General features: G+C 40.5%; 1 protein-coding gene across 1 annotated transcript in view; it reads right to left on the reverse strand.

Moving 5' to 3' along the window:
- The window catches only part of abcb4 (ATP-binding cassette, sub-family B (MDR/TAP), member 4), a 44206-nt gene extending 17886 nt beyond the window's left edge, over nt 1–26320 (reverse strand). The window contains exons 1-11 of the mRNA XM_036133847.1: nt 26232–26320; nt 18323–18469; nt 18001–18074; nt 16690–16765; nt 16183–16342; nt 3786–3837; nt 3508–3699; nt 3175–3346; nt 1415–1539; nt 1000–1171; nt 798–911 (exon numbers count right to left, since the gene is read on the reverse strand). Coding sequence (XP_035989740.1) covers nt 798–911; nt 1000–1171; nt 1415–1539; nt 3175–3346; nt 3508–3699; nt 3786–3837; nt 16183–16342; nt 16690–16765; nt 18001–18065 — 1128 coding nt within the window. The 5' untranslated portion in view covers nt 18066–18074; nt 18323–18469; nt 26232–26320. The remainder of the gene's footprint in view (nt 1–797; nt 912–999; nt 1172–1414; nt 1540–3174; nt 3347–3507; nt 3700–3785; nt 3838–16182; nt 16343–16689; nt 16766–18000; nt 18075–18322; nt 18470–26231) is intronic.
- Between the last annotated feature and the right edge of the window lie 454 nt (nt 26321–26774).

Consider the following 26774-nt stretch of genomic DNA (forward strand, 5'->3'; position numbering starts at 1 on the left):
TGGAAGAATGTGAGAAACTCTCTTTCTATGAAGGCAATTCTTTAAACGTAGAGGTTATTTAAAGCTTTCTTACAGCACTCCATGGGATGGTCAACTGCAAATGTTTTATTGAAGGCTCACCTTTGTGATTACACAGTAAAACCTTCTAAAAATAATTCACCTTTGTACTTTGCAATAAAAGTATGAGAAAAGGATATACAACATCATTTTTCAGACTTGTGTGAGCAACTATAAAAAAAAAAAAATAAAAAAAAAAAATAAAAAAAAAAGAAGCAGATTTCCTATTATCGCACATTTACTTGGGACAGTGTCAGCAAACAAAAAGATCAGTCGGTACCTGTGTGGACTAACTCGAGTGGTTTGTTGAAGCGAGAGACAAATAGCTACAGCCTCTGTGACATAAAAATAAACTCACCACAGAGCAACAACACGTCAAGATCAATCAAAACTACCCAAACAAGCTGCTTATCTTATATCCACAAATATTAAAATTGTTATAAAATGAAAGAGGAAAAAAAAAAAAAAAGGCGGTTCAGAAACTAAGCTAAATTCACAGAGTCAAAGGGGATTTACACAAAAAAGCCACAGGTGTGCAGCTTCAGTCGAATAAGCGGCGGGTTTCTCCAATTAGAGAAAATACCTTCACATCATTACAGTTTGGCTTGTCGGCTTCTTCAAAGCAGCTCCACGGGGTGCCAAAGTCCAGCAGAGCACATTCATTGATAAAATCTGACAACCGGCCCGCATAGCAGGAAAAAAAAAAGTGTGCTTTGGGTCGTATCTGTTGCATTACTCACATGATCGATGATGTTGTACACCTTATAGGCAGCTCCGCGGGCGCTAGCAAACGTCTGGATGTTGGGAGATGTCTGCCCCATTGCGAACACGCCAATAATGACAACAAAGAACACCTAACAAAAGGTAATGTTGGCATTAGCTTCAGCAAAAGCTTCTTTGAAGGAGCAAAATACCTCAGGCAGTCAAAGCGCGTTTGCTTACTGTGAGCACAGATCCGATGGTGTACTCATTGCTCAGGATGAGGGTGCTGCCGTACCAAAAGGCCAAAGCGTAAGAAAAGTAGATCATCAGAAAGGTGAACCCCATGGCGATGTTGGCAGAGATCGCCTTCCTAATTCCCATCGATTTTGCATCCTCCAAGTTCTTGTGATATCTAGGATGTAGTGCACGTGGCCAGAGGCAGGCATGGAAAAGGGCCAAAACATGCACGAGAGAAATTAGATTGCAACGAAACAGAAACCCCAACAAATGCAGGATCAGCATGTGCACAAAAGGGTTTTATTCAGTTACAGCCTTTCTCTGTTGACATTACTCATCACTAATCACTCCTGTACAAAAAAAAAATCCTGTATTTAAATGAAACTGCATCTGATGTCTAACGACTACACACACACACCTCTCGATCTCCTTCTTTTGGCCGCTGAAGGCGTACACCGTCCTGATGGCAGAGAGCACTTCCTCTGCTACAGCACCAGCTTTGGCATATGCACTCTGCTCTTTGGTAGTGAAGTTCGCCAGCAGCTGTTCAAACGGGGGAAAGAGGCAAAATGAGACCGAGACTATCATAAAGAAATACTGATGTTTTAAATTTAGAGAAACCGCATTCCCGTGACATCATGAATAAGTGAACCTCAACTAATAAGAAAGGTCTAAAAATGCTCTTAGTTCTGAGTTTGTACCAATGTCTAAGTGTTTCGGTGTATTCAGGGCCGGCTCGGGGCTTAAGCATCATCACTGGTTGCTGAGGGCGCCAATTGCTGAAGGGAGGATTACAACTAAAAATATCTAAATCAAATAAACGACATTCAACCCAGGCCAACATCCTTTACTCATCCACTGTGTAAAAAAAAATAATAGTATTCAAAAACAATAACCATGCTTGATTTGTTTAAGTCACGTTACTTTCCATTATTCAAATAAATCTGGCAGCATAAAAAAAATGGCAACACTCAATACAAAGCATTTCACCGTGTCTCTTATCTGCTACCTAAAATATATTTCCCATTATAAACTGATTATTTGTCATAATTCATAGAGTTAACAGAATAGGATTAAATAGCTTTGAAATAAATTGTAATTCTCTTTTTTTTGGTGGCGCCATTTAAATATTCAAGAAAATATTAGATTGGATCAGATTAAATTCATTGACCATCTTTTGCTGATAATGAACAGACCTGATCTAAATGTTTGACCACTATTCTTATCAAAAATGGGAGACTTTAAGATTGCTTAGATGGTGAGGTTCTTGACTTTTGAGCAATGTTTTTGGTATAACAGAGACCAGTGCTTTAAAAGGATAATTCAAGGTAAGTGTTGAAAACCCTAAGAACATTGTACTTACTGTAAAGCACGGTGGTAGCAGCATAATGCTGTGGGTCAGCTTTGCTGCAGTACGCACCGGTGCTTTAGGATAAAGTTGCCAGAGCACCAGATAACAACAGCTTGTCTCTGGGTGTTTCGTACAGGACAACAGATCCAAACCACACGTTAAATCAGGTTTGGACTGAATTAAAGCGGGCTTAAATTTGGCTTCTGGCCCAACCTCAACCCTAATGAACATTTTTTACAAAAATCTATTTGAAACTCTTCCGATTCAGCCAGGAAGAGCGATCAAGCTCAGAAGCTTGTTGATAGCTAAAAACTCTCTGTCACTTTTCAAGGGATTTTTAGCTAGATTAACAATATATTTTATAAGTTTGGAACAATATTCTTGTTTTTAAAAATCTAGTAAGTTTGTTGTACAATTGAAAAAATACTATACGTTTAGCCAAATCAGTCAAGACTGTCAGGTGATCTTGAGGTGGGATGACAGTCAGCATGGCGGTGCGTAAAAAGGTTAGTGAAACTACAGCCACAGCATCTGTGGTTTCAAAACTTTAACGCCAAAGAGTTTTCTTGAATCATAAACTGTAGACACAACTGACTTCATCAATAGACAATCTGATTCAAAATAATCTAACATATCTGGTAACAGATTGGGTTTTTCTTTGTTTTTTTTAAGCTCATACACTTTTAATTTTCAAGATATGACTTCCCAGATGTTTCTGTTCAGCTAATCCTCTGATCAAACACATTATGAGTATATATGATCAATACTAAAACCAATAAAAGGCAGAAGAAATATAATATCTAAAAAGAAAGCTTAAGCTACTGTACCTTACTGAAAAGTGCGGCTGATATCCCTAGGGCCGGGCTAACAGCGAGGATGACAAGCGTGAGTTTCCAGCCTTTGGTGAAGCCGATGATGAAAGCGGCAATAAAGCTGCTGAAACTTTGGATCAGCATTCCCACCTTGTCACCAATGCCCTCTTGGATCTTGTAGACATCACTGGAGATGTAAACACAACCAAAGAGTCCACCAACGAACCTCTGAGCAATGCGACGTTACCACTTCTCAGACTCAACATAAACCTTTGGCCCCTGCACAGTGCTTACACTGGCCTGACATGAAACGGTGTGCGTTTAGTGTGTGATTTCTCTGCTACCCACTCTGTGAGCCGCGTGTTGAGCTCTCCTGTCTCGTTGACGTCGAACCAGCCAATGTCCTGCTGCATGATTCTGTGGAAAAACAACTTGCGGATGCGTTTGACCTGCCGTCCGGCCGCCAGAGTCCAGAGGGACACCTGCAGGTAGGCCGCAATTAGCACCACGGCTCCCAAGATGGAGTAGTAGATGGCAAAGCTGAGGGCGCGGACACACAAAGCACGACTTAGAACCTGATTTGGACATGATTCCTTTCAGTAAAGCTCATGATGTAAAAACCTCACGTAGTCATTTCCTCCTCTAATGGGTACGTCATGTTTTCTGGAAATGTGAAATCTGAAAACAGAGATTTGTATTATTAGCATTAGCTCTGTAATGTTTTAAGTTAGCTTAAAGATGCTATATCTGAGTCATTTCCTCTTCCTAACAAATGTACAGCTCGGTGATGAAGTATGGATTTCAACATTAAGATTGCAAAAAGAAAAAAACATTTTAAACACCATGCAGACCTCCCCCCCCCCACCCATTTCTTCTTTGTGCATTTAGCACAAAGGGGGTAGCAGCTTCAGTAGGGAGGCCCAGATGTCCCTCTCCCCGGCCACTTGGGCCAGCTCCTCAGGAAGAATCCCAAGGCGTTCCCAGGCCAGCCCGGAGACATAGTCCCTCCAGCGTGTCCTGGGTCTTCCCCTGGGCCTCCTCCCGGTGGGATGTACCCGTAACACCTCACCAGGGAGGCGTCCAGGAGGCATCCTGACCAGATGCCCGAGCCACCTCAACTGGCTCCTCTCGACGTGGAGGAGCAGCGGCTCTACTCTGAGTCCTCCCAGGATGACTGAGCTCCTCACCCTATCTCTAAGGGAGAGCCCAGACACACTACGGAGAAAACTCATTTCAGCCGCTTGTATCCGGGATCTCGTTCTTTCGGTCACGACCCAAAGCTCGTGACCATAGATGAGGGTAGGAACGTAGATCGACCGGTAAATTGAGAGCTTCGCCTTTTGGCTCAGCTCTCTCTTCACCACTGAGCTGGTCCAGTGTTCCACGGCCAGGACGAAATGACATGAAAAACCCAAAATGATTAAATCAGGGCTCCATGCAGCACAATTCAGGTAGAATAATTAAAAAGCACCAGGAAGGAATAAAATACCTTCCTGATGCTAAAAGCCTGAACTCTGTGTTAAGAGCATGCCTGGGGTCTTTAAGGATCAATGTTGTCCTTATAGTGACTCTTATTCTGAAAGCCTGACGAAGGCCTATCAAATCAGTACCAGCAATCATTGTAAAAACCTTAATCATGCTCATCAACATATTTTTATTTGTGGTGCTCGAGTTACCAAACCAGCACACCAGTCCCAACATTTCCAACAGTTTCAGTTTATGAAAAACATCGATCAACCTTGAAGCCATCCAGTTATTCAATTTAAAATCTAGCCTATAGCCCAGAATGATTCATCTTCATCCAAGTCTCCACAGTCCCACAGATAAACATCGACAACTTTAACATACAAGGCTCCGAACTTCCCAGCAAACACCTTTTAATTTAGGTAACATTGTGTCACGCACAATCCAGCATGAGTGCTCTGTTGACCTCCTAAACCAACATTCATCTCACAGAAAGTATTCATTTCTATTTTACTATATTATACTTTGTTGTTTATCATCTTTTTTCCAGGGATATGATTATTCCACAGACTGCACAGTGGCACAGTGAGCAGAAAAGGTCGCGGGTTCGAGTCCCAGCCTGCGGTCTTTCTCCATGGAGTTTGCATGTTCTCCCTGTGCATGCGGGAGTTCTCTCAGGGTACTCCAGGTGCCTCCCCCAGTGACTACCGAAGATGTGCCATACCCTCTGCTTTTTGTTATGTATACAAACACGTGTCAGAGTAGATATCATCATAAAGTGCTGATGCTAGACTGCTACAAGAAAATAAAACCAGCCATGGCCCAGTGATCGATGATTTAGTTAAATGGAGCGAGGAGTCTCATGTTTATCCTAATTACCGTTGTAGTGCCACTTATCTTCATTCTGGGAATTGTCTTGTTACTGAAATGTACTATAAGAATAAACCTGACTTGACGATAAGACCAAAGAATGGCTTACTGATTTTAGGAGAAAGCCTCTGAAGTCTCTTATCAAAGATCAGGCCATTGAGAGTGTACATTTTTACAAATGCATTGAGACTATTTTAGATGACAAATTGAATTTGGAAGCCACCTGTAAGGTATTGTGCAAGAAGTCGCATCAGCGCATCTCCTGCTTGAGGAAACTGCCATTTTCACATAGAGCAAACGATAATGACCGCCTTTTTAATCATGCTTTTATCAAATCAGCTTTATCCTCTCACTTGGTGTAATTGTTGGGTCATACAGCTCTGAAAGAGAGGCGTTCCTTTCAGCAGGTTGTGAAACTGTCGTCTAGATTGGCTGGAGAGCCAAAACAATCAGTATGAGCTCTGAAGAGCAGGCAGCCCCTTATATTTTAAATGATGATTTTCATGCCATTCACAAATTGGAGCCACAAAAGCTGTCACAAAATGTATGATAATATACATATTTAATACATTTCTACTATGGGCTTATTGTTTTAATTTTTTTTTTTTTTCATTTTTTATGTCTAATTTACTTTGGAGAAAGTTAAGGTTGGTTACTTTAAACACACACACACACACACACACACACACACACACACACACACACACACACACACACACACACACACACACACACACACACACACACATTCGTGTAAGACCTACGGAGTGAGGACCGAGTAAAAGCACTCACAAAGTGAGGACCGGTAGTTCTGAGCTACTTAGAAAGATAACGTTTTTATTTTCTGTCACCAGGTGTCACAGACACACAATACACCACTTCAGATTTTGCAAAAGAATTAAATTAACAAAAAAGTTTTTTACCATCAGTGTGAGGACCGAGGAGTTCAACCAACTTTTTTGATATTTTAAGTAATTAAGAAGTAAATGTACTTAAGATTTGAAAACAAACATGTTTTTTACGTTTTACTGATTAATGCACTGAAGAATAATCCAATGCTGTGCTAAAAATGAAAGCTTGAGGTTGTGTGGCTCTGATTTATTACCCCCTGATAAATTAAAAGTTTTAACAAAATAATCCATTGTACTTTGAATAATGTTTATTTTACAAACAAAGCATTTTTTGTGGACATTAGCAGAGCCTAACAACTGTTGTTCCTAATCTGCAGCATGAATTCCTCTTGCACATTGCAGAATGCACATGCATGACTCTGATTGGATAATAGCTTGATGGGCCATCTGCAGGTTGTGAATGTTGCAAAGTTGAGGGTCAGGGAGGGGTCACTCAGTGGTTGCTGGCTCAGACTTAAGCCTGAGATATTTTCTGTAAAAACAGGCATGACTTTGCACTCACTTTTATTCTAGGGGCATATTGTTTAGGATTCTTTTTTAGTTTTTCTGTATGATTATTTTTAATTTAGTTGTCATTGGTATAAAAATATTTTTGTTTATATACAATAAACATGCTGTACTGCCCTAAAAAGCTCGATTTAATTAATTTATAGAAAAAGGTTTGTGTCATAATTTTAACCGAGGCTGTCATATATTTAATCATAACAGCAATTCCTCTTTACACATATTTTAAAGAGCAAAGAAATCTACTGTTCAAAATGTTAAAACTCAGAAATCCAAAATTAAAATTATTACTTTACAGGAAGAAAACAAGATACACTACGATTTCTATGATTTCTTAAATATCTGCCCATAATAAGCATTAATTGGTCCCCAAGGTAATTTTATATAGGGCCTAAAGTGATACAGGCAAGATCTTTGAATGGAGTCATGAGGGAAAATCTGCCATTTTGTGAAACACTTGTTTTGCCTTCCTGCTGCAGGTGGGAGAGGTTTTGGCAGGAATGCATGGTACCATTTGTAGGGGAAGAGTTGATAAAGAGACTGGCTCATGGATGACATTTTAACTATATCCTACAGCCTGCAGTATGGTCCATCACTGTTCTGCACTGACATACCAGAAATGGGATTGTGTTTGACACTGTTGTTAAGGCTAGGAAGATTGGATCTGGATGTGCGTGGTATTGTTGTGAAGAGCCTGATTAGATGATTAAAACAAGTCCTCCCCCTTTTTCATAACCCATTTTCAAGTGCCAGAACTCAACCCTAAAATGATGATTGAGGCCTTTGAGGCTTTCTATTAGGCATAGGCTGGAAGCAAATACTCTCTTTCATCAAAAGCTTAAAAGCAATCTTTTTCTGGGGCTAAGTAGAGGGCAGCATGCAAACAATTGGAGCATGCACAGAAAGTTGAATAGAGGTTCCCTCAGTGTCCGAGAGAGACATTTGTCATCTAGTCTCTGAACCTGCTAGGAACAGGTTGGAGGCCCAGAAATGATCCACCCATAGTGTCACCAACCTATGGAAAGTGGCATAAGATTATTTTTTGGTCAAAAGTTCAATTTTGGCCCAGATTTGGTGAGGCTTTGTGACTGAAGGAGGCCAATCTGACTGCTGACCTTTTGTGACCTTTGAGGTTTTTCCCTTTTTTGATGCACTTTTCAGTGGAGGATTTTGATTACTCTCACAGTGTAGCACCTCCTGGTAATGCGGAACACAACCCCGTTAGCGGCTAAGGACTGTCATGTTTCTAAACCTAAGTAGCTGTAGGAAGGTTCCTGTGCTCCACTGATGCACCAGAAATGGGAGTGTGTTTGACCCGGCTGCTATGGCTAGGAAGATCCGATCTGGATGTGTGTGTTACAGTTTTTAAAAGCCAATTTAAACAAGACCTCCCTTTTCTCCATAACCTGTTGGCAAGTGCCAGAACTCAACCCTAACATGATGACTGAGGCCTTTGAGGCTTTCTATTAGGCATAGGCTGGAAGCAAATACTCTCTTTTATCAAAAGTTTAAAAGTTATCTTTTTCTGGGGCTGAGTGGGGGCAGCAAGTGTACAATAGGAGCATGCACAGAAGGGGTTCCCTCGGTGTCAAAGAGGGATAAATTTGCCGTCTGTCCTCCGAACCTGTTAGGGCCCGGTTGGAGGCCCAGAAATTACCCACCCGTTCCCATAGTGCCACCAACCTGTAGCAAATGGCATTAGATCCCTTTTTGGTCAAAAGTTCAGTTTTGTCTAAGGTTTGGTGAGGCTTTTGTTACTGAAGGAGGCCAGTCTGACTGCTGACCCTTTGTGACCTTTCAGGTTTTTCCCCTTTTCGAGGCACTTCTCAGTGGAGGATTTTGATTAATCTCACAGTGTAGTGTCTCCTAGTAATGCAGAATACAACCGCATTAGCCATTAAGGACTTTCATGTTGCTAACCCTAAGTAGCTGTAGGAAGGTCATAGAAAGTTGGGCTCTGCCTACTTTGTAGAAGCTTTAAGAGGGAAGCTGCACAACAAATGCGGGCAACATTGGACAATGTGTCTCTGTGTCATGAGGTGTCAAAGGTCAATTTTTTGCCCATTCTTGCCCCTGCCCCTGTAACTGCTCCAGGGCTGAGGGACTGCTGTTTAAATGCTCACTAAAGTAATACTATTGAGGAACATGTCCAAAATGGAGTGTGTTTGTTCTTTTGAGGTTTTCTTGGCACTGTTGAAACAAGGCTAATCAGACCATCAAAACAACACCAACCATTTCCTAATTAGCCACTTCTATATCCCACAAGCAGACATAATTTATCACCAAGGTAATTTCAATTAGACCATAACAGGGCCCTTTAATACATTTGAATGTAGTCAAAAAGGAACTTAAGGCCTCTCACAATGAGTGTGTTTGAACCCATTGCTTCACACTGCAGAGTCTGATCTGGACATGCTTGGTACCGTTAAAAAGGCCTAAATGATATGAAGAACAGAAACCCATGCATGACTTTGTCACTTCATTCTGCAAAATATAAATGGCACCAGAACATTAGACCTTAGTGCTCCAAGGAGATCCCAAAAAGCAATAGGGTGTTTTCACTGACGTCACTGGCCAACTTCCGGTCCGCCATATTGGGTGGCACACTTCCTTATCTCTAGTTGTCTTACACGTATTATCGTATCGCGAATGGATAAGTACGCCAGCACGCTAGAGCGACCAGATAAGGACGTATATCTGAGGAAATGTTCCGTGATCGACCATATGGACCCGTATGCCCTCCACGGTGCCTTGTTTAGCACTAATCCAGATGCATTACCTGGTGTTCGGTGAAAACCCTCTGCACACTCTTGAGGAAATGAGAGCTTACAAGGATCTAGAGGCTCACAACCAGTTCACATCTGGTTATGTACATCAAGAAAATCGCCATCATACGTGGACGGGTGAGTTTTAATAAGATGGTAAAAATGTAAACAATCCGACGCAAATGTGTCGCATGCTTCTGAGGTGGCTGGCGGCCGGCGGCGGGCGGTGCGCGAAGGCGCTTGGCTGCAAGGCCGATCGACGCCGCTCGCGGCTTTAATTATTTAAGCAGAACAATGACCAGTGCAAAATTAAGTTGTATTTACCGTATTGGCGCCGGTAGGAGCTGCAGATCATAAAGCCAGCAAACAGTGGGAACACAGCAACTCGTTCAAAGGTAAGCTGCGCTCAGACGGGCTCTGGCCCATGCTAGTTTAGTAGCTGCTAACCGTCAGTGCTAACAACCACTCGCGCATGTAATGTACTTTTAACTTGCTGCTATGTGTTTCAAACGTTTAGAACACACTCTCATTGACATCGGGATACTGTGGAAAGTTATGTTCGGTCGACTTGCAGCCGCGATCCAAGCGAGCCGACGACTCTTTGTTATCTCTGTAACTCGTTCAAAGGTAAGCTGCGCTCAGACGGGTTAGCACATGCTAACCGTTAGCGCTAACAACCACTCGCGAATGTAATGTACTTTTAACTAGCTGCTATGTGTTTCAAACGTTTAGAACACACTCTCATTGACATCGGGATACTGTGGAAAGTTATGATCGGTCGACTTACAACCGCGATCCAAGCGAGCCGACGACTCTTTGTTATCGCTAACAGTTGTTCTCCGTGGTTGCGCCTCCAGGCAGGAAAGCGGTGGAAAATTAATCTGTTTCTATGTTTTTTCCATGGCGATCATGTGTTGCGCTGTTACAGCCCACAATACAGCAACGGTTTACCATGGTTGAAATCAAGTTAAGGTGAAATTAATCAAATTAAAACACGGCTGAGAGAGGGAGTACAGTACACGGTAGTAATAGGCAGTAGAGGCGGCGGAGGCAGTCAACATGACAGCCGCGGAAAGTAATAAGTCATAACGCCCAAGCCCTATTATTAATATATTCTTCTTATATGTTTTAAATACTTAACAGTTAATTACCTGTGACAAAGTGAGCACCGCAGACTCTGGCGTATTCCAGCTTAACACCGTCCAAATCGGACCTGGATATCCGGCGTTGTTCAGACAGCTGTTTTTTTTTTTCACACTGATTCACTATTACGGCTGGTAGGCGATAGAAAGAGCGTTGATCTCCACCTCCACGGGCCGTGCAACCAACCATTAAACACGTTTTCCCCATTGTTCACTTCCAATACTGCCTAAGGCGTCATACAATGCAGGTCAACGGTGCGAAACGACTGCCACCCAATATGGCGGACGCGCTGAGTAGTCACGTGAGCGTGACGTCAGCTGAAAACACCCTATTGTGCTGTGCTGTGTGTGTGTGTGTGTGTGGGGGGGGGGGGGGGGTTATGGACGTTGGAGGCCATCATTTGTTATGTGCCATCCTCTATGAGTCCTTAAATATCCTTCCATAATACGCTTTAATTGGTTCACAAGGCCGTTTAAAATGGGGCATAAACTGGTACCAGCAGGAACTTTGAATAGGGTAATTAGGGAAGATCCGCCATTTTGTGAAACACATTTTGCAAAAGGGGAAGAGCTGACCAAGAGACTGTTAGATGCATGATCTTGTAACTATATCCTACAGCTCGCACAATGGTCCATCGCTGTGCTCAACAGCCACACCAGGAATGGGAGTGTTTTGGACCCTGCTGCTGGGGCTAGGAGGATCCGATCTGGATGTGCGTGTTACAGTTGTCAAAAGCCTGATTAGACGATTAAAACGAGACCTCCCCTTTCTCCATAACCTGTTGGCAAGTGCAAGAACTCAACCCTAACATGACGACTGAGGCCTTTCAGGCTTTCTGTTAGGCATAGGTTGGAAGCAAATACTCTCTTTCATAAAAAGCTTAAAAGCTATCTTTTTCTGGGGCCGAGTGGAGGGCAGCAAGCGAACAATTGGAGCATGCACAGAAGGTTGAAAAGGGGTTCTCTCAATGTCCGAGAGAGACATTTGCCATCTAGCCTCTGAACCTGCTAGGACCGGGTTGGAGGCCAAAAAAGGCCAACCCATAGCGTCACCAACCTATGGAAAGTGGCATTAAATAATTTTTTGGTCAAAAGTTTAGTTTTGGTCCAGATTTGGTGAGGCTTTGTTACTAAAGGTGGCCAACCTGACTGCTGACCTTTTGTGACCTTTGAAGTTTTTCCCCTTATTGATGCACTTTTTAGTTGAGGATTTTGATTAATCTCACAGTGTAGCATCTCCTGGTATTGCAGAACACAACCCCATTAGCGGCTAAGGACTGTCATGTAGCTAACCTGAAGTGGCTGTGGGAAGGTTCCTGTGCTCCACTGATACACCAGAAATGGGAGTGTGTTTGACCCGGCTGCTATGGCTAGGAAGCTCTGATCTGGATGTGCATGTTATAGTTGTGAAAAGCCTGATTAGACAATTAAAACAAGACCTCCCTTTCCTCCATAACTTGTTGGCAAGTGCCAGAACTTCCTTCTGGCACTTGCCTATGCCTAACCTTCTATTAGGCATAGGCTGTAAGCAAGGACTCTCGTTCATCAAAAGCTTAAAAACTATCTTTTTCTGGGGCCAAGTGGGGAGCAGCAAGTGAATAATAGGAGCATGCATGGAGAATTAATTTACCAAAAAGTTTTTTACCATTAGAGTGAGAACCGAGGAGTCCAACCAACCTTTTTGTCATTTTAAGTATTTGAGAAGTAAATGTACTTAAGATTTGAAAATAAACATATTTTTTTACATTTTACTGATTAATGCACTGAAGAAAAAACCTATGATGTACATAAAATTAAACCTTGAGGTTGTGTGGCACTGATTTATTACCCCCTGATAATTTAATAATTTTAACAAAAGAATCCATTGTACATTGAATAATGTTTATTTTAGAAACAAATAATTTTTTGTAAACATTAGCAGAGCCAAACAACTGTTGTTCCTAATTTGCAGCATGAATTCCTCTTGCACATTGCAGAATCCACATGCATGACTCTGATTGGATAATAGCTTTGTGGGCCATCTGCAGGTTGTGAATGTTGCAAAGTTGAGGGTCAGGGAGGGGTCACTCAGTGGTTGCTGGCTCTGACTTAAGTCTGAGATGTTTTCTTAAGTAAAAATAGCCATGACTTTGCACTGAGTTTTATTCTAGGGGCATAATGTTTAGGATCCTTCTTAGATTTTCTGTATGATTAATTTTAATTTAGTTATCATTGGTATAAAAATATTTTGTTTATATACAATAAACATGCTGTACTGTCCTAAAAAGCTCATTTTGATTAATTTATAGAAAAAGGTTTGTGTAATAATTTTAACTGAGGCTGTCATAGATTTCATCATAACAGCAATTTTTCTTTTCACATATTTTAAACAGCAAAGAAATCTACTGTCCAAAATGTTAAAACTCAGGAATCCAAAATTAAAATGATTACTTTGCAGGGAAAAAACAGCATACTCTATGATTTCTTAAATATCTGCCCATAATAAGCATTAATTGGTCCCCAAGGTCATTTGATAGGGCTTAAAGTGATACCAGCAAGATCTTAGAATGGAGTCATGACAGAAAATCCGCCATTTTGTGAAACACTTGTTTTGCCGTCCAACTGCAGGTGGGGGAGGTTTTTGCAGGAATGCATGGTACCATTTGTAGGGGAAGAGTTGATAAAGAGACTGGCTCATGCATGACACTTTAACTATATCCTACAGCCTGCAGAACTGTCCATCGCTGTGCTACACTGACATACCGGAAATGGGAGTGTCTTTGACTCTGCTGCTAAGGCTAGGAAGATCTGATTTCGGTGTGCGTGGTATTGTTGTCAAAAGCCTGATTAGACAAATAAAATGAGACCTCCCCTTTCTCCATAACCTGTTGGCAAGTGCCAGAACTCAACCCTATTATGACGATTGAGGCCTTTCAGACTTTCTATTAGGCATAGATTGGAAGCAAATACTCTCTTTCATCAAAAGCTTAAAAGCTATATTTTTCTGGGGCCGAGTGGAGGGCGGCAAGCAAACAATTGGAGCATGCACAGAAGGTTGAATAGGGGTTCTCTCAAATCAGATAGAGACATTTTCCATCTGGCCTCTGAACCAGCTAGGACCCGGTTGGAGGCCCAAAAATGACCCACCCATACCGTCACCAACCTATAGAAAGTGGCATTAAATTATTTTTTGGTCAAAAGTTCAGTTTTGGCCCAGATTTGGTGAGGCTTTGTGACTGAAGGAGACCAATCTCACAGCTGACCTTTTTTGACCTTTAAAGTTTTCCACCTATTTGAGGCACTTTTCAGTGGAGGATTTTGATTAATCTCACAGTGTAGCATCTCCTGGTATTGCGGAACACAACCCCATTAGCGGCTAAGGACTGTCATATAGCTAACCTGAAGTACCTGTAGGAAGGTTCCTGTGCTCCACAGATACACCAGAAATGGGAGTGTGTTTGACCCGGCTGCTATGGCTAGGAAGCTCTGATCTGGATGTGCATGTTATAGTTGTGAAAACCCTGAGTAGACGATTAAAACGATACCTCCCCTTCCTTCATAACCAGTTGGCAAGTGCCAGAACTCAACCCTAACATGACAGCTGAGGCCTTCTATAAGGCATAGGCTGGAAGCAACAACTCATTTTCATCAGAAGCTTAAAAGCTATCTTTTTCTGCGGCTGAGTTGGGTGCAGCAATTGAACAATAGTAACATGCACAGAAATTTGAATAGGGTTTCCATCAATGTCAAAGACATCTGCTTTCTGGCCTCTGAACCTGCCAGGAGCTGGTTGGAGGTTCCTTGCACCATAACTCTGGGCACCATAGCGTCACCAACCTATAGAAAATGGGACTAGATCCCTTTGTGGTCAAAAGTTCAGTTTTGGCCCAGATTTGGTGCTGTTTTGTGACTGAAGGAGGCCAATCTGACTGCTGACCTTTTGTGACCTTTGAAGTTTTTCCCCTATTTGAGGCACTTTTCAGTGGAGGATTTTGAATAATCTCACAGTGTAGCATCTCCTGGTATTGCGGAACACAACCCCATTAACGGCTAAGGACTGTCATGTAGCTAACCTGAAGTACCTGTAGGAAGGTTCCTGTGCTCCACAGATACACCAGAAATGGGAGTGTGTTTGACCCGGCTGCTATGGCTAGGAAGGTCTGATCTGGATGTGTATGTTATTGTTGTCAAAAGCCTGATTAGACGATTAAAATGATACATCCCCTTCCTCCATAACCAGTTGGCAAGTGCCATAACTCAACCCTGACTTGACAACTGAGGCCTTCTATTAGGCATAGGCTGGAAACAACAACTAATTTTCATCAAAAGCTTAAAAGCTATCTTTTTCTTTGGCTGAGTTGGGTGCAGCAATTAAACAATAGGAGCATGCACAGAAGTTTGAATAAGGTTTCCATCAATGTCAGAGACATCTGCTGTCTGGCCTCTGAACCTGCCAGGACCTTTTGTGACCTTTGAGGTTTTTCCTCCTGTTGAGGCACTTTTCAGTGGAGGATTTTGATTCATCTCACAGTTTAGCATCTCCTGGTAATGCAGAATACAATCTTGTTCTTACCGTTTCTCAGTTCAAGTTTCAAAATTATACTGTCTTTTCCTGCTCAATGGTCCTCCAGAGAGTTCAGCAGCCTTAATGAGCTGAGCTCTGCTTTCATCCTGTCACCAGCCCTTAACCCCATCATCCCTGCTGTTACCAGTCTGTTTTCATGTCTACCTGTTACCTGCTTCTCCAGGACTCTTCTGCCATCTACACATTGTTTAATTGTTTAATTAATTTTAATCTACACATAATTATATTACAAAAAATTTCAACATCATGTCTAGCTTGAATATCATGTTCCCTATCTGGGCATTGAATAAGTCTGAAGGCATATAACCATTTTTATTTATGCATAAAGCCTGAAAATACATATTTGGTTGATACTGATTCAATCTATGTTTTGCCTACACTATAAAAAATGTACTGCCTATATATTAAATAATAAACTGATCACTAAAAATGGCATTCAATCTGGTAAGATTTGGGTGCAGCGCCAAAAGAACACCTATAGGGGGAGCAGTAGAGAACCAGTTTGGTGGAAACCTGAGTGCAGTTGCAGAACTATACACTAGAGGGACCTAGTGAGAAGAGAATTGTGAACCTTCAGACTCATTTTACATTAAAAATGAGGACCTTTTATAAAAAAGACAGAGTAACATCTATATGGCTAGTAGAGCTCATTACTATATGAAAGAAAGTGAGGACCAGGAAAATGTCCTCACTTCCCAAAATTGACCTCACTTTGTTGGTTAAAAACTGGTGATGGTCCTCACTCTGATGCAAGAACAAACACACACACACACACACACACACACACACACAATAATACTCACTGGGGTAGTCCATGCTGATGTTGGCTGAAGCGCTGTTAACAAGACTATCCGTCATGTCTCCGAAGACGATGCACATAAGAGGGAGCACGACCCCATTGGCTACTGCCATCACAGTCCCAACAAAAAGCATCAGAATGTCCCAGCTGTCTGCAAACCTGAACTACACAAGAAACAGAGACATCAGAGAGGCGCTGTACGAGACTATTATCCAAAAACAGCAGGAGACTGGTGGAGGTAAGCCGAACAACAGCAGGATGTAATGCACTCCCATCCGATCTCCAACTTCCCTTCTTACTGTACTTTTCACACACACACACTGTCCTGTTATGCTTGTAAGACCATACCCCTTTTCATATTTCACAGTATTCTCAGAAACAAGTTTTACTTCTTTCTGTTCACACACACTTTTAATCAGCATAAAAGATAAACCAAATAACTGCTTGAGAAACATTTACAGGTGAAAACCAGCTTTTCTTAAAGGAAAAGATCAGGGGCATCTGAACTTACTACAGATAATGGGCCGACCATGGGCTCCTTCGGCGGTTTTTCCTTTTTCTTCTTCTCATCATACTCTTCCTTCTCACTGTAAGAGTTGTGCACAAAAGAGGTTTTCAAACAAAATAGCTTTTTGTGAAACATTGCTCTCAAAAACCAGAAATTCACCCCAAAGATCGTGGTCGATTACGATTATTGCATCTTTTGGCAGATTATGGTTACATGTATACTTGAGGTTATAAAATGTAAAAACAGGCATAACACTCTGAAGCAATTTAATAGCTACCTTTCAGACAGAACAATGTGTGCTTCTCAGAATCAGAAATACTTTAATAATCCCAGAGGGAAATTACTGAAAAATAGTTCAGTTTTTTGAAGCCTAATTCTAGGTTCTGTTTTATTTTCAGGTTGCATTTTATATAGTGGGAGGTAAATAAATACCATATTAATGTAATTGCCTTCAAGCTGGGACAGGTTGTGGATGAGCTTCAGTTCGCAAGAGAATATTGTCTGACAAATACACTTTTAATCCTTTTGACTCTGGTGGTCATATTTATTTTCCTCTGTACTTTGTTGTCTAGATTCTGTTTATCACCTTTATTTACATTATATAACAAATCTACTGAACACAACACATCCCTGTGTATTTCCTCTCTCTGGGTAAGGCAAATTTCACAGCATCAAAAGTTTACCCCTATGATGGTTAAATCTTCCTCTTATTTCAGCACATTTTTGATACAATGCTATGATTTGCAATCTAGGAACTGGTTTAATTTTAAAGTACCCAGATTTGTCCAATCTTGGTGGAATTTAGTTCTCCTATTTTGCACATTTTCCATAAAAAAATGAGCAGCTTACATAGAACCTCAATGCATTTATCTCTAGCATAGTTTACAGCTCTTATAAAAACTGCAGCTGAAGAGTGAACCTGTTAGTCTTACGCTGGACCTTGTACCTTGTCCTATTATGTTGACTCTGACTTGTTTTAATTTGCACATTTTGATGTTAATGTCAAACTTTAAGCTTTAGAAATTGCATTGGTGTGCCAGCTCTCCAATGAAAACAGTTGTGAGTCTCCGGGGACTTTCTCCATAAATAAACAATAAAGAAAATAGGTAAAATTACTCCAGTTTAATAGTTTAAAAACCTACATGAGGTCTAAGCTTTCTAATAATTTTAGCAGTAATATTGTCTTCAGTGTTTCTTTTAAAAAAACACTGCAGTTTAGTCATGCGGCTCATTTAGTAGGGAAAACCCGCGTAATGTAAAGCACAAAATCAAAAATAAATAGTAGGTTAAAGGACATTTTCTTTTTGTTTTTACCCTAAATTTCCATTTTGAAGGTGTTTGGCTTGGGACTCCATTTCCTTCTTGCTTTTCTTCCCCATGTCTGCGTCCTGTCAGAGGAAGAGGAACCTGTTAGTGTTTCTAAATCTAAACATCATCCTCATGTCCCGACATAAACTAACCTGGGAGGAAAAAAAAGCAAAAACACGCAGCGAATTTAACGCTGTTCGCTTCCGTTTCACTTTATGCAAAAAAAAAAAAAAAAAAAAAAAAAAAAAAGATGAAAGAAATGCTGTTTTAAGCCAAAAAATGACTAAATGGAGCAGTTTAGAAAAATGAGGTAGAAAAGCGCACCTACCGTGTTTCTGCCGCCTTCCTTCCCCTCTCAGTCCCCTCTGATGATTTCAATACATGATCTCAGTAAATAGCGTCCCTCCTCCTCCTCCCCTTCCTCCGTTTCCTCCCTTTGGTTCCTCCTCACATGGCTCCCTGTCAGGAGGATCCCCTGTTAGAAGTGAAGCCGGTATTGTCTGTAAATGTTTGCTTTTCTCGCAGCTTTTGGCTCTTTTGCTTCAGGGCTTCATGCAGATTATTGATTTGCTCTGTCAACAACGGACACACAGGCTGAATTAGTCTATGGAGAGCCGGATGTAAAAATGTAGCAAAACAAATTTGGGTTATTAACGCACTTGTAATTTTTTTTTCACATCTTTTGGGAAATGCTAAATATAAACGATGAATACATAACTAAATAGTTTTTATTTATATATCTACTTCTGCACCTGTATCTATATATAAATGTTATATTTATATTTAAATCTTAAATATACATTTAGATATATATTTTGTAAATGTTTAAAAAAAAAAAAAAATATATATATATATATATATATATATATATATATATATATATACCTTTTATTTAAATCTTAATTCTATATATAAATCCTAAATCTTTAATCTAAATCTAAATGCATGTTAAATATCAGAATTAAAGCTGCAGTAGGTACCGTTTGTAAAAATTACGTTTTTTACCCACGTGGTAAAACTTTCGCAATATCTTGACAGCAAAAGTTTTTTCCCTGTGGCCATCAGACTGTTGAACTGCTGAAGCTATAACTGGACTCTGTACCACATTTGTCCTTCGTTGTTTACATTTCAACTGCTGTACTGTGAAATCACTGTTGCATTTTATCCTGTAATTTTATCCTGTAAAGTTACTTTATTCTGAAATCTACTGCAATTCACTGAAATTTTCAAGCTGTTTGCAAACGAAATTTCGTTCTGTACGCACTCTGTGCATACAAAATTACAAATAAAGTTGTCTAAGTCTAAAATATGGGACACATGATCTAAATAAGGCTCCTATGGCTCCTCCCAGTGGCCCGACTGCTATTTGCAGCAATACGCCTCTCCCGGTCAGAACCAACCAATCAGATCAAGGAGGAAAGACTGCCGCTGATTGGTTGTTAGCAGTGTCAATCACTCTTGTGGAGAGGTGTCTCACATCCCTTCCCCCTCACAGTGCTAAGATTGGCAGTGCTCCACTGTAGGGGAGGAACTCTGGAGGGAGGGCTTTAGTGTAGCAGAAAGCAAGGCGGAGGGACCTGTAAGTGTGCTTGTTCAATTTTCGAGTTAAAGCTCCATCCGAATACCCTAAATAAAACTTTGTGGCTCCTATTCCAAGCTCCTGTACGTTGACCAATTCACAGGGTCAACAGTAAGAACTCTATCGTAGGGAAAACAGGAGCTTAGGATTGCTGTCCCAGATTCGGACAGCCTTTAACTCCGATGTCATTACATGAGGGAAAAGTACATGGATGATGCGAGTTAAATTCAGGCTTACAGTCCTCCAAAAATGAACTACAAAGTGTGCGCTCTCTTCTCTCCGGACATTTTCATTGATTTTCATCATGTTGTGCAAAGGATTGTGGGATACCTTACGGGTTCATTGCACCGTTAAGGGACGTCACAGGGTTCCTAAGCAAAACTAGCCGTGGGAGAGAGCATACAGGCTAATTTTCCTACCTCCTTCTTTACTGACTGCACTATTCACACAGCACTTATCATGGCGACCGCTGACACACTTTTGCTTTGGCTAGGAGTCTTTGCTCTATAAAGGTATTCGAATTGAGCCTGAGTCCACGGTAGTCAGAACTTCCTCCTGCAGCTTTAATTGTTCAGAAAATTATCTAATTAACCCCAACCCTTGAACTTGTGGCCACACTCCCAACACATAGAGACGAGAACAAAAAGGGGTGTGGTTAATTAGCATATTTTCTGATAATTTCCAAGGCAAGAAAGCTACTCCCCATGCATGGTGGATTCCACCCCAAATCCAGTATCCACACTAAGCGCAAAGAAAGAGGTAGAGGCCTAGTGAGCACCAGAGCCACCATTGAAGATGAAGCTCCAAGAATATATCAGGAAGATGGCCCCAAGGATGAAGCGCTCAGTGAATGTCTCAGACAATGGAAGCTGGAAGAGAAGAATATGAAGGAACCATTGTTGGAGGAAAAACCCCTGCATGGGATGTAGCACTGACAGATAGCACTAGTGGCTGATATGACCAAATCCTACCAATGTCTACAGAGGGCTGGACTGAAGGACAGCACTGAAGCACTGATCATGGCAGCACAGGAGCAGGTCTTGAGTACCAGAGCAATAGAGGCCCAGATGTGCCATACCAGGCAAGATCCCAAGTGCAGGCTATGCAAAGAGGCCCCAGAAATCATACAGCATCTCACAGCAGGGTGTAAGATACTAGCAGGGAAGGAATACATGAAACGCCATAACCAAGTGGTTGGTATAGTGTACATAAACATCTGTTCAGAATACCAACTGGAGACCCCCAGGTCAAAATGGGAGTCACCTCCCAAGGTGGTGGAGAATGACATAGCTAAAATCCTGTGGGACTTCCAGATACTATCAGATAAAATGGTAATGGCCAACCAACTGGACATTGGTAAGCAGCAGAGGACAGTCTTTGTGATCGATGTGGCCATCCCGAGTGATGGAAACATCAGGAAAAAAGAACACTAGAAACTGGAGAAATACCAAGGGCTCAGGGAAGAACTAGAAAGAGCCTGGAAGGTGAAGACAACAGTGGTGCCCGTGGTCATCGGCACACTTGGGGTAGTAACCCCCTCTCTGGAGAAGTGACTCCAACAGATACCTGGAGAAACATCAGACATCTCAGTCCAGAAGTAGATAGATAGAGATATATACATATATCGTTTTAGAAAAAAGATCTAAGAAATAATTTAGATTCAAGATTTAAATAACACACATAAATACTCACCAGCCTCTTTATTAGATACACCTTGCTAGTACTGGGTTGGACCCCCTTTTGCCATCTCTACAAATTCATGAACTACAACGTCCCCATTTGGCCAGAGGTGTTTCTGGATATTAATCACTACACACAAGACAAATTTCCTTATAGCAAAGTATATTCCCTTGCAACATCCACCTGACTCTAGTTGTGTCAGTCGCTTCCAGGGCTACAGGTGTATAAAATCCTGCACCGAGGCATGTAAGCTGTTTCTGCCACCCTTTGTTAAAAAGTCTCTCTCAGGAGCTCAGTGAGCTTTTAAGTGCTACTGTGATAGGATGTCACACATGTTATTTCATGAGATTTCCTCAATAGTACATTTGCTATACGGCTGCTGTTGGTGGTATTATCACAAAATGGAAGGAGGGTCAGCGGTACATAGTCTGCAGAGGACCTCACATTTCTGAAGAACTGGATAACTACAGACCTCCAAAATATATGTGGCCTTAAGATTAGCGCTTTGTGGAATGGGCGGAATGAGCAGCTTCGTCCAAGTCTGACATCACCAAGAGCGATGTAACGCCACTGGACAGTAGACACCTTGATGAGGGCTCTCATTGGATCACTGGCGCTAGCTATAAATGTGTTACTGTTTCTGCTATTTATCTCAGGTGTCATAAAATGGTTTATTATACAGTTGTATATATAGGAATACAACAGCACAATTTAACCTTTAGTCTCAGTTACATGACGAAGGCAGTAAATAGCATCAGCCAGTTACAATAGAGGAATTAGTAGCAACAGTAGTGAAAATATTCATACACCTACAACGTTTTTCCAATAAAACAACAACAAGTTGTAGCTCTGGTTGTATGCTTAGGCTCATTGTCCACCTGTAAGGTCAACCTCCAGCTTGGTCTCAAGTGTTTTGCAGCATTTTACAGGATTATTCAATGAATGCTCAATCCACCCTGAGGTGAAATCTGACCAGCTTCCTGATCTCTGCTGAAAAAAGGCTTCCCCAAACCACGAAGCTGCCACTACCATGTTTAACTAAAAATACATACAAATTTGTGGTTGTAATGTGAGAAAATGTGAAAAGGCTCAAGCTTGTTCAAGTACTTGTGTAAGACACTGCATGACAGATAGTAAGTGATTTTTACCTATTTCTGTGGTTCGATATACGGCATAAGAAGTATTTATTCCCTGAAATATTACTAAGTTGTTGCAAGTTTGAAACAAATACCTTAACACCTACACTGTTCTCTTTGGTACCCTGGTGTTAAAGATTCATTTGAATTGCAGTAAATGATAAATGATAAATGGATTGAATTCATATAGCCCTTTTACAGTCATGCTGACCACTCAAAGCGCTGTGTGAGAATAAAAACATTTTATGTTTTGAAATAATATGCCAGTATTTTTTTTCTCCACAGGTTTTTTTTTCTTAGTATTTCAGCTTGTAATGTTTTATATTAACTTATTCATTGCTTACTATTATTTAACATTTGCCATTTCATCACAATAACAGCAACAAGTAAAGTAATTATTTACTTAGATTTTTAGATCTTTCTGGCAATTAGATTTGTATCTTAATCCTCCGCACAAATGTCCCAAGCAAGAAAAATGAAGAACAAATCAGAAATGTCTTTTATTTAACTTTGAATCATTCACCATCTTTGTGAGCTCTTGAAGGGTTTTATTGCTTATTTTTACTAATTTTAAGATAAAATAGAAATTATACATACTATTCTACTTTAAAATTGCAGCCACATCTTTGCAGTATTCTTTGCCATCACTTGTTCTGTGACACTGCAATTACCCGTGATTGTAATATTGCCACAGTGGGGGTCAAAGGTGCAGCTGTCAAGCCATAATAAGCCATGGCCAAAATCTCAGCTTCACAGAAGGTATAATTCTTATTCTCGCAAAAGGTTGTAACGTGATAACTCCTTCAACTTCAACTTTGTGTGAGTCACAGATAAGAAGCGCCATAAAGCAAAGACTTGACATCATATCTTTGTCATGATGAGCACAAATTAACACTTCAATATATGGTCAAAAGTAGGGGACAAAAGGATGTTTTATTCCTAACAGCTGGTTTTAAATTGTGCTTATTTTTCCAGAGTATTTATTGTCTTGAGCAAAATCACTCACATTCTGTAATTTAACCCAAAGTCATCATGATGCCTTAATCACAACAGGGTCATGGTTTGCCTTTTACCACACAGCCGACCTTTTACCTATCACGGTCATGAGAAATAGCTCTACTGTGGTTTTGTTAGCACGTCAAGCATAAGTGTGTAACTCTAAGCGAAACTAAGTGAAAATAAAGCCCACATAGCTTTAAGACCACATTTGGAAACAAAACGATGATGACCTAGTTTTGTTTCCCTTTTCTTAATCTAAATAATGAATAAGTCATATTAGGAAATGTTTATAACAAAACCCCACTTTGGTGAGAACTTTTTTCAAAGCCTATACACGAACATAAGAGCAATACCTTCTAAAATGTAGGTTTTCTTAATATAAATATGTCCTTTTGTTTGTTTATCTTTATAGAAAATATAACATTCTGTTTTGTTTTGTTACACAAGGCTAGCTAAAATCATAGAAATGCTCTATAAGTTTAAGGCAGCAGAATTGCAACATGGGAACCTGATTATGTCATGTTCTCTGGGACTTTCCCATTGTTTATCACTTTTGGTGTTTGATATCTGTTTTGTTGGGTTCCATCAGATCTTTCTCTATTCAATCAGTGCACATTTCTACGACGTATTTAGCTACCCATCTGGACTGTGTTCCATTGATTAGCCTAGTTCACATGTCATTGATCACCTCCCCAGACACCATAGGCCAGGTGGTTTTGTTTTTTGCTCTTCAGATCTCTCTCTTACCTCCCATTTCTGTTTCCACAGTATCTGTCGCTATTCTCCCCATACTTCATGTGCATTTCCCCCCTCCGTGTCTAAGTTCTTGCAGGTTTTCAGTCTTTTTGCCCAATTCTGCCTGCCTCCCTCACTACTTTTGGGTCCTCCCAAAACTGAATTATATGACTATGTCTATTAAAAAAAATCACCTAACTTACTATGACCTGTTTGTATGTGTATCAATCTATTTTTTATTGCTTAATTTAGTACATAACCAAATGTATAGGTTGATTAAATATTTTTTTTCAATAATTATCTAGTCTATCATTCTTTCTTTATACCGTTAATATCGTAACTCTACACTGTATTTAACCAACCTTTTTGTTTTCACTGTCTGACATTAAATGAGACTAAACCTTTCCTTCTTTAATTCAGTTAGGACTACAAAAAAATGCTGTTTGCTAGATTGTATGATGAGCCAGATTTTTGAAAACATATTCTTTTATATATTTATTTCAAACATGAATTAACTTTTACATTTTAATCATTTTGGTGGTATTGCTTTATGACTTTGGTCAAACATTTTAGACAGTGGCTTGCCCTTTCCTCCCAAAGGAACGGTTGACACACATTTTCTGGGAGGTCGTGGCCAAGTGGTCAGAGCAGCGCGCTTGCACTCAGAAAAGGATGAAAGTACCCGGTTCGATCCCCAGTGCCGGCACTCTGGGTCCCTGAGAAAGACCCTTAACCCCAGATTGGTCCCCGGGCGCCGCACATGGCAGCCCACTGCTCCCCAAGGGGATGGGTTAAAAGCAGAGAACACATTTCGTTGCTTTGTACTTGTGACAGTATAGTTGAATTCTATTCTATTATGGCTGCTCCAACACATTGACTTTTTTGGTGTTCATCAGCTACTTTTTAAACTAATTTGGTGGTATGATTGGAGTCCGGTTGTAGTTGAAAGTTTCTTTGGTGTCGAGGTTTTAACTTCCTGACTGATTTTGCTTCAATATTTCCACATAATGTTCTTCCCTAATGATCCCATCTATTGTGCAAAGTGCACCAGTCCCTTCTGCAGCAAAACACCCAAACACAACGTTACAGCCATCTGTTTCCTTCAAAGTTGTGATGTTGCACGGTAACTCAATTTTGCTTTGAATGTGACAATGATATTGTGGCCAAACACTTTCATTTGAGTTTTGTCAGAGAAAAGCATGTGTCACACAGAGCTAAGGTATTGCTACTTAAATGCAGTTGTAAAATGTAACTTGGCTTTTCGTAATGCTGTTAAAGTCATGGAGTCATTCTACCTAGCTGTCTGTAAAGCAGCTGCAATGCAAGCAGGTCACAAAGTTAAGCCCAAATAAGCGACTTATCAGTCAAAAACAAGCCTGGCAAACCACAACCTGCCACTCACGAAACTTGTAAGCAACTTTAGATAAAAAAACAAGCCCAAAGTCACTTATAATAAACTGACTTGGCAACACTGTTTGACGTGTGCCTCCTCCAAATAATTAAAATGTTTTGAATTAACCTATCAGAAGCTTACAAAGACATGCCATCTTCTACACTTTTTCAAAAATGTTTAAAGACATGTCAATCTGTATGTAAACTTTTGAATTTGAAGAAAAAAAAATCTTCTGTCTCATCATTCTAAAATTTAACAAATAGAAAAGAAATTGTGTAATCCTAACTTACATAAAACAAGAAAAGTTTAGTCTGATTTAATGTCAGACAATAAGAAAAAAAATTGTTTTTCTTAATGTGGGATAAACACTTTGCTGTGGTTGGTTGACATGCAACAACCAACAATCCCAGGAGCCACGCTTTTTTTCTTTGTCTCAGTTGCTCAAAAGGCATCCAGGTATACAACAGCAACAGTGTTTTCTTTTTAACTACCTGCTAAAAAACTTTTAAACTAATGATTGATGAATCTAAACTACAACAATAAACTGAAACGTCTGATGATGCCACCATGTGTCACAGTTGTTACACAAGGTTTGGAAATATAGCAGCAGGTGTACTTTTTACAAGCTGATGTCAGCTCCTTAGCCCACAACGATGTTCCATTTTATGACACACAATATCACACTTTGCTCAAGATGGAGGGATTTTATCCTAACCTTTGCTGTGCTGGTAAATCCCGGTGGATCACTGCAGTCTGACCATTCAATTATCCTGACATTGTGGCGGCTCTCACATTTGTCGTTAGCCTTTCAGGGCCTAACAGCCCCGGCCCTATCACATGCTAAAAATACCTGTGAGTTATTTTTACACTCTTACAGAGGAGTCATTTGCTTAAATGGGAAACTTAAATTCAACATGTGGCTTCAGCTTATTTTTCATGCGTGCACAGATCTTTCAGTTGCTTTGTTACAAATAAAAATTATGTGAATATATGTTGTTTGAACATCTGTTTGACATCTGAGCAGAAGGATTTTTTTTTAGTAAATCCTCAAAGGAAAGTATGCAATAAAAGTAAGTCCTTTGTCTAAAAGAATCAGTAAAAGGAGACCACTGTTTCTGAAAATAAAGACAGACCAACCACTAAGTAGTGCCCTTTGTAAAAGACTCACCAACACTGCCACAGATTTAGCCCAAAGTCTGCCACTCATTTATTCTGGATATGGCCTCACTCTAAAGTACTTTGGCAACATTTTTGTAAA

This window comes from Fundulus heteroclitus, chromosome 3 (assembly GCF_011125445.2).
Source record: "Fundulus heteroclitus isolate FHET01 chromosome 3, MU-UCD_Fhet_4.1, whole genome shotgun sequence".
Lineage (NCBI taxonomy): Eukaryota > Metazoa > Chordata > Actinopteri > Cyprinodontiformes > Fundulidae > Fundulus > Fundulus heteroclitus.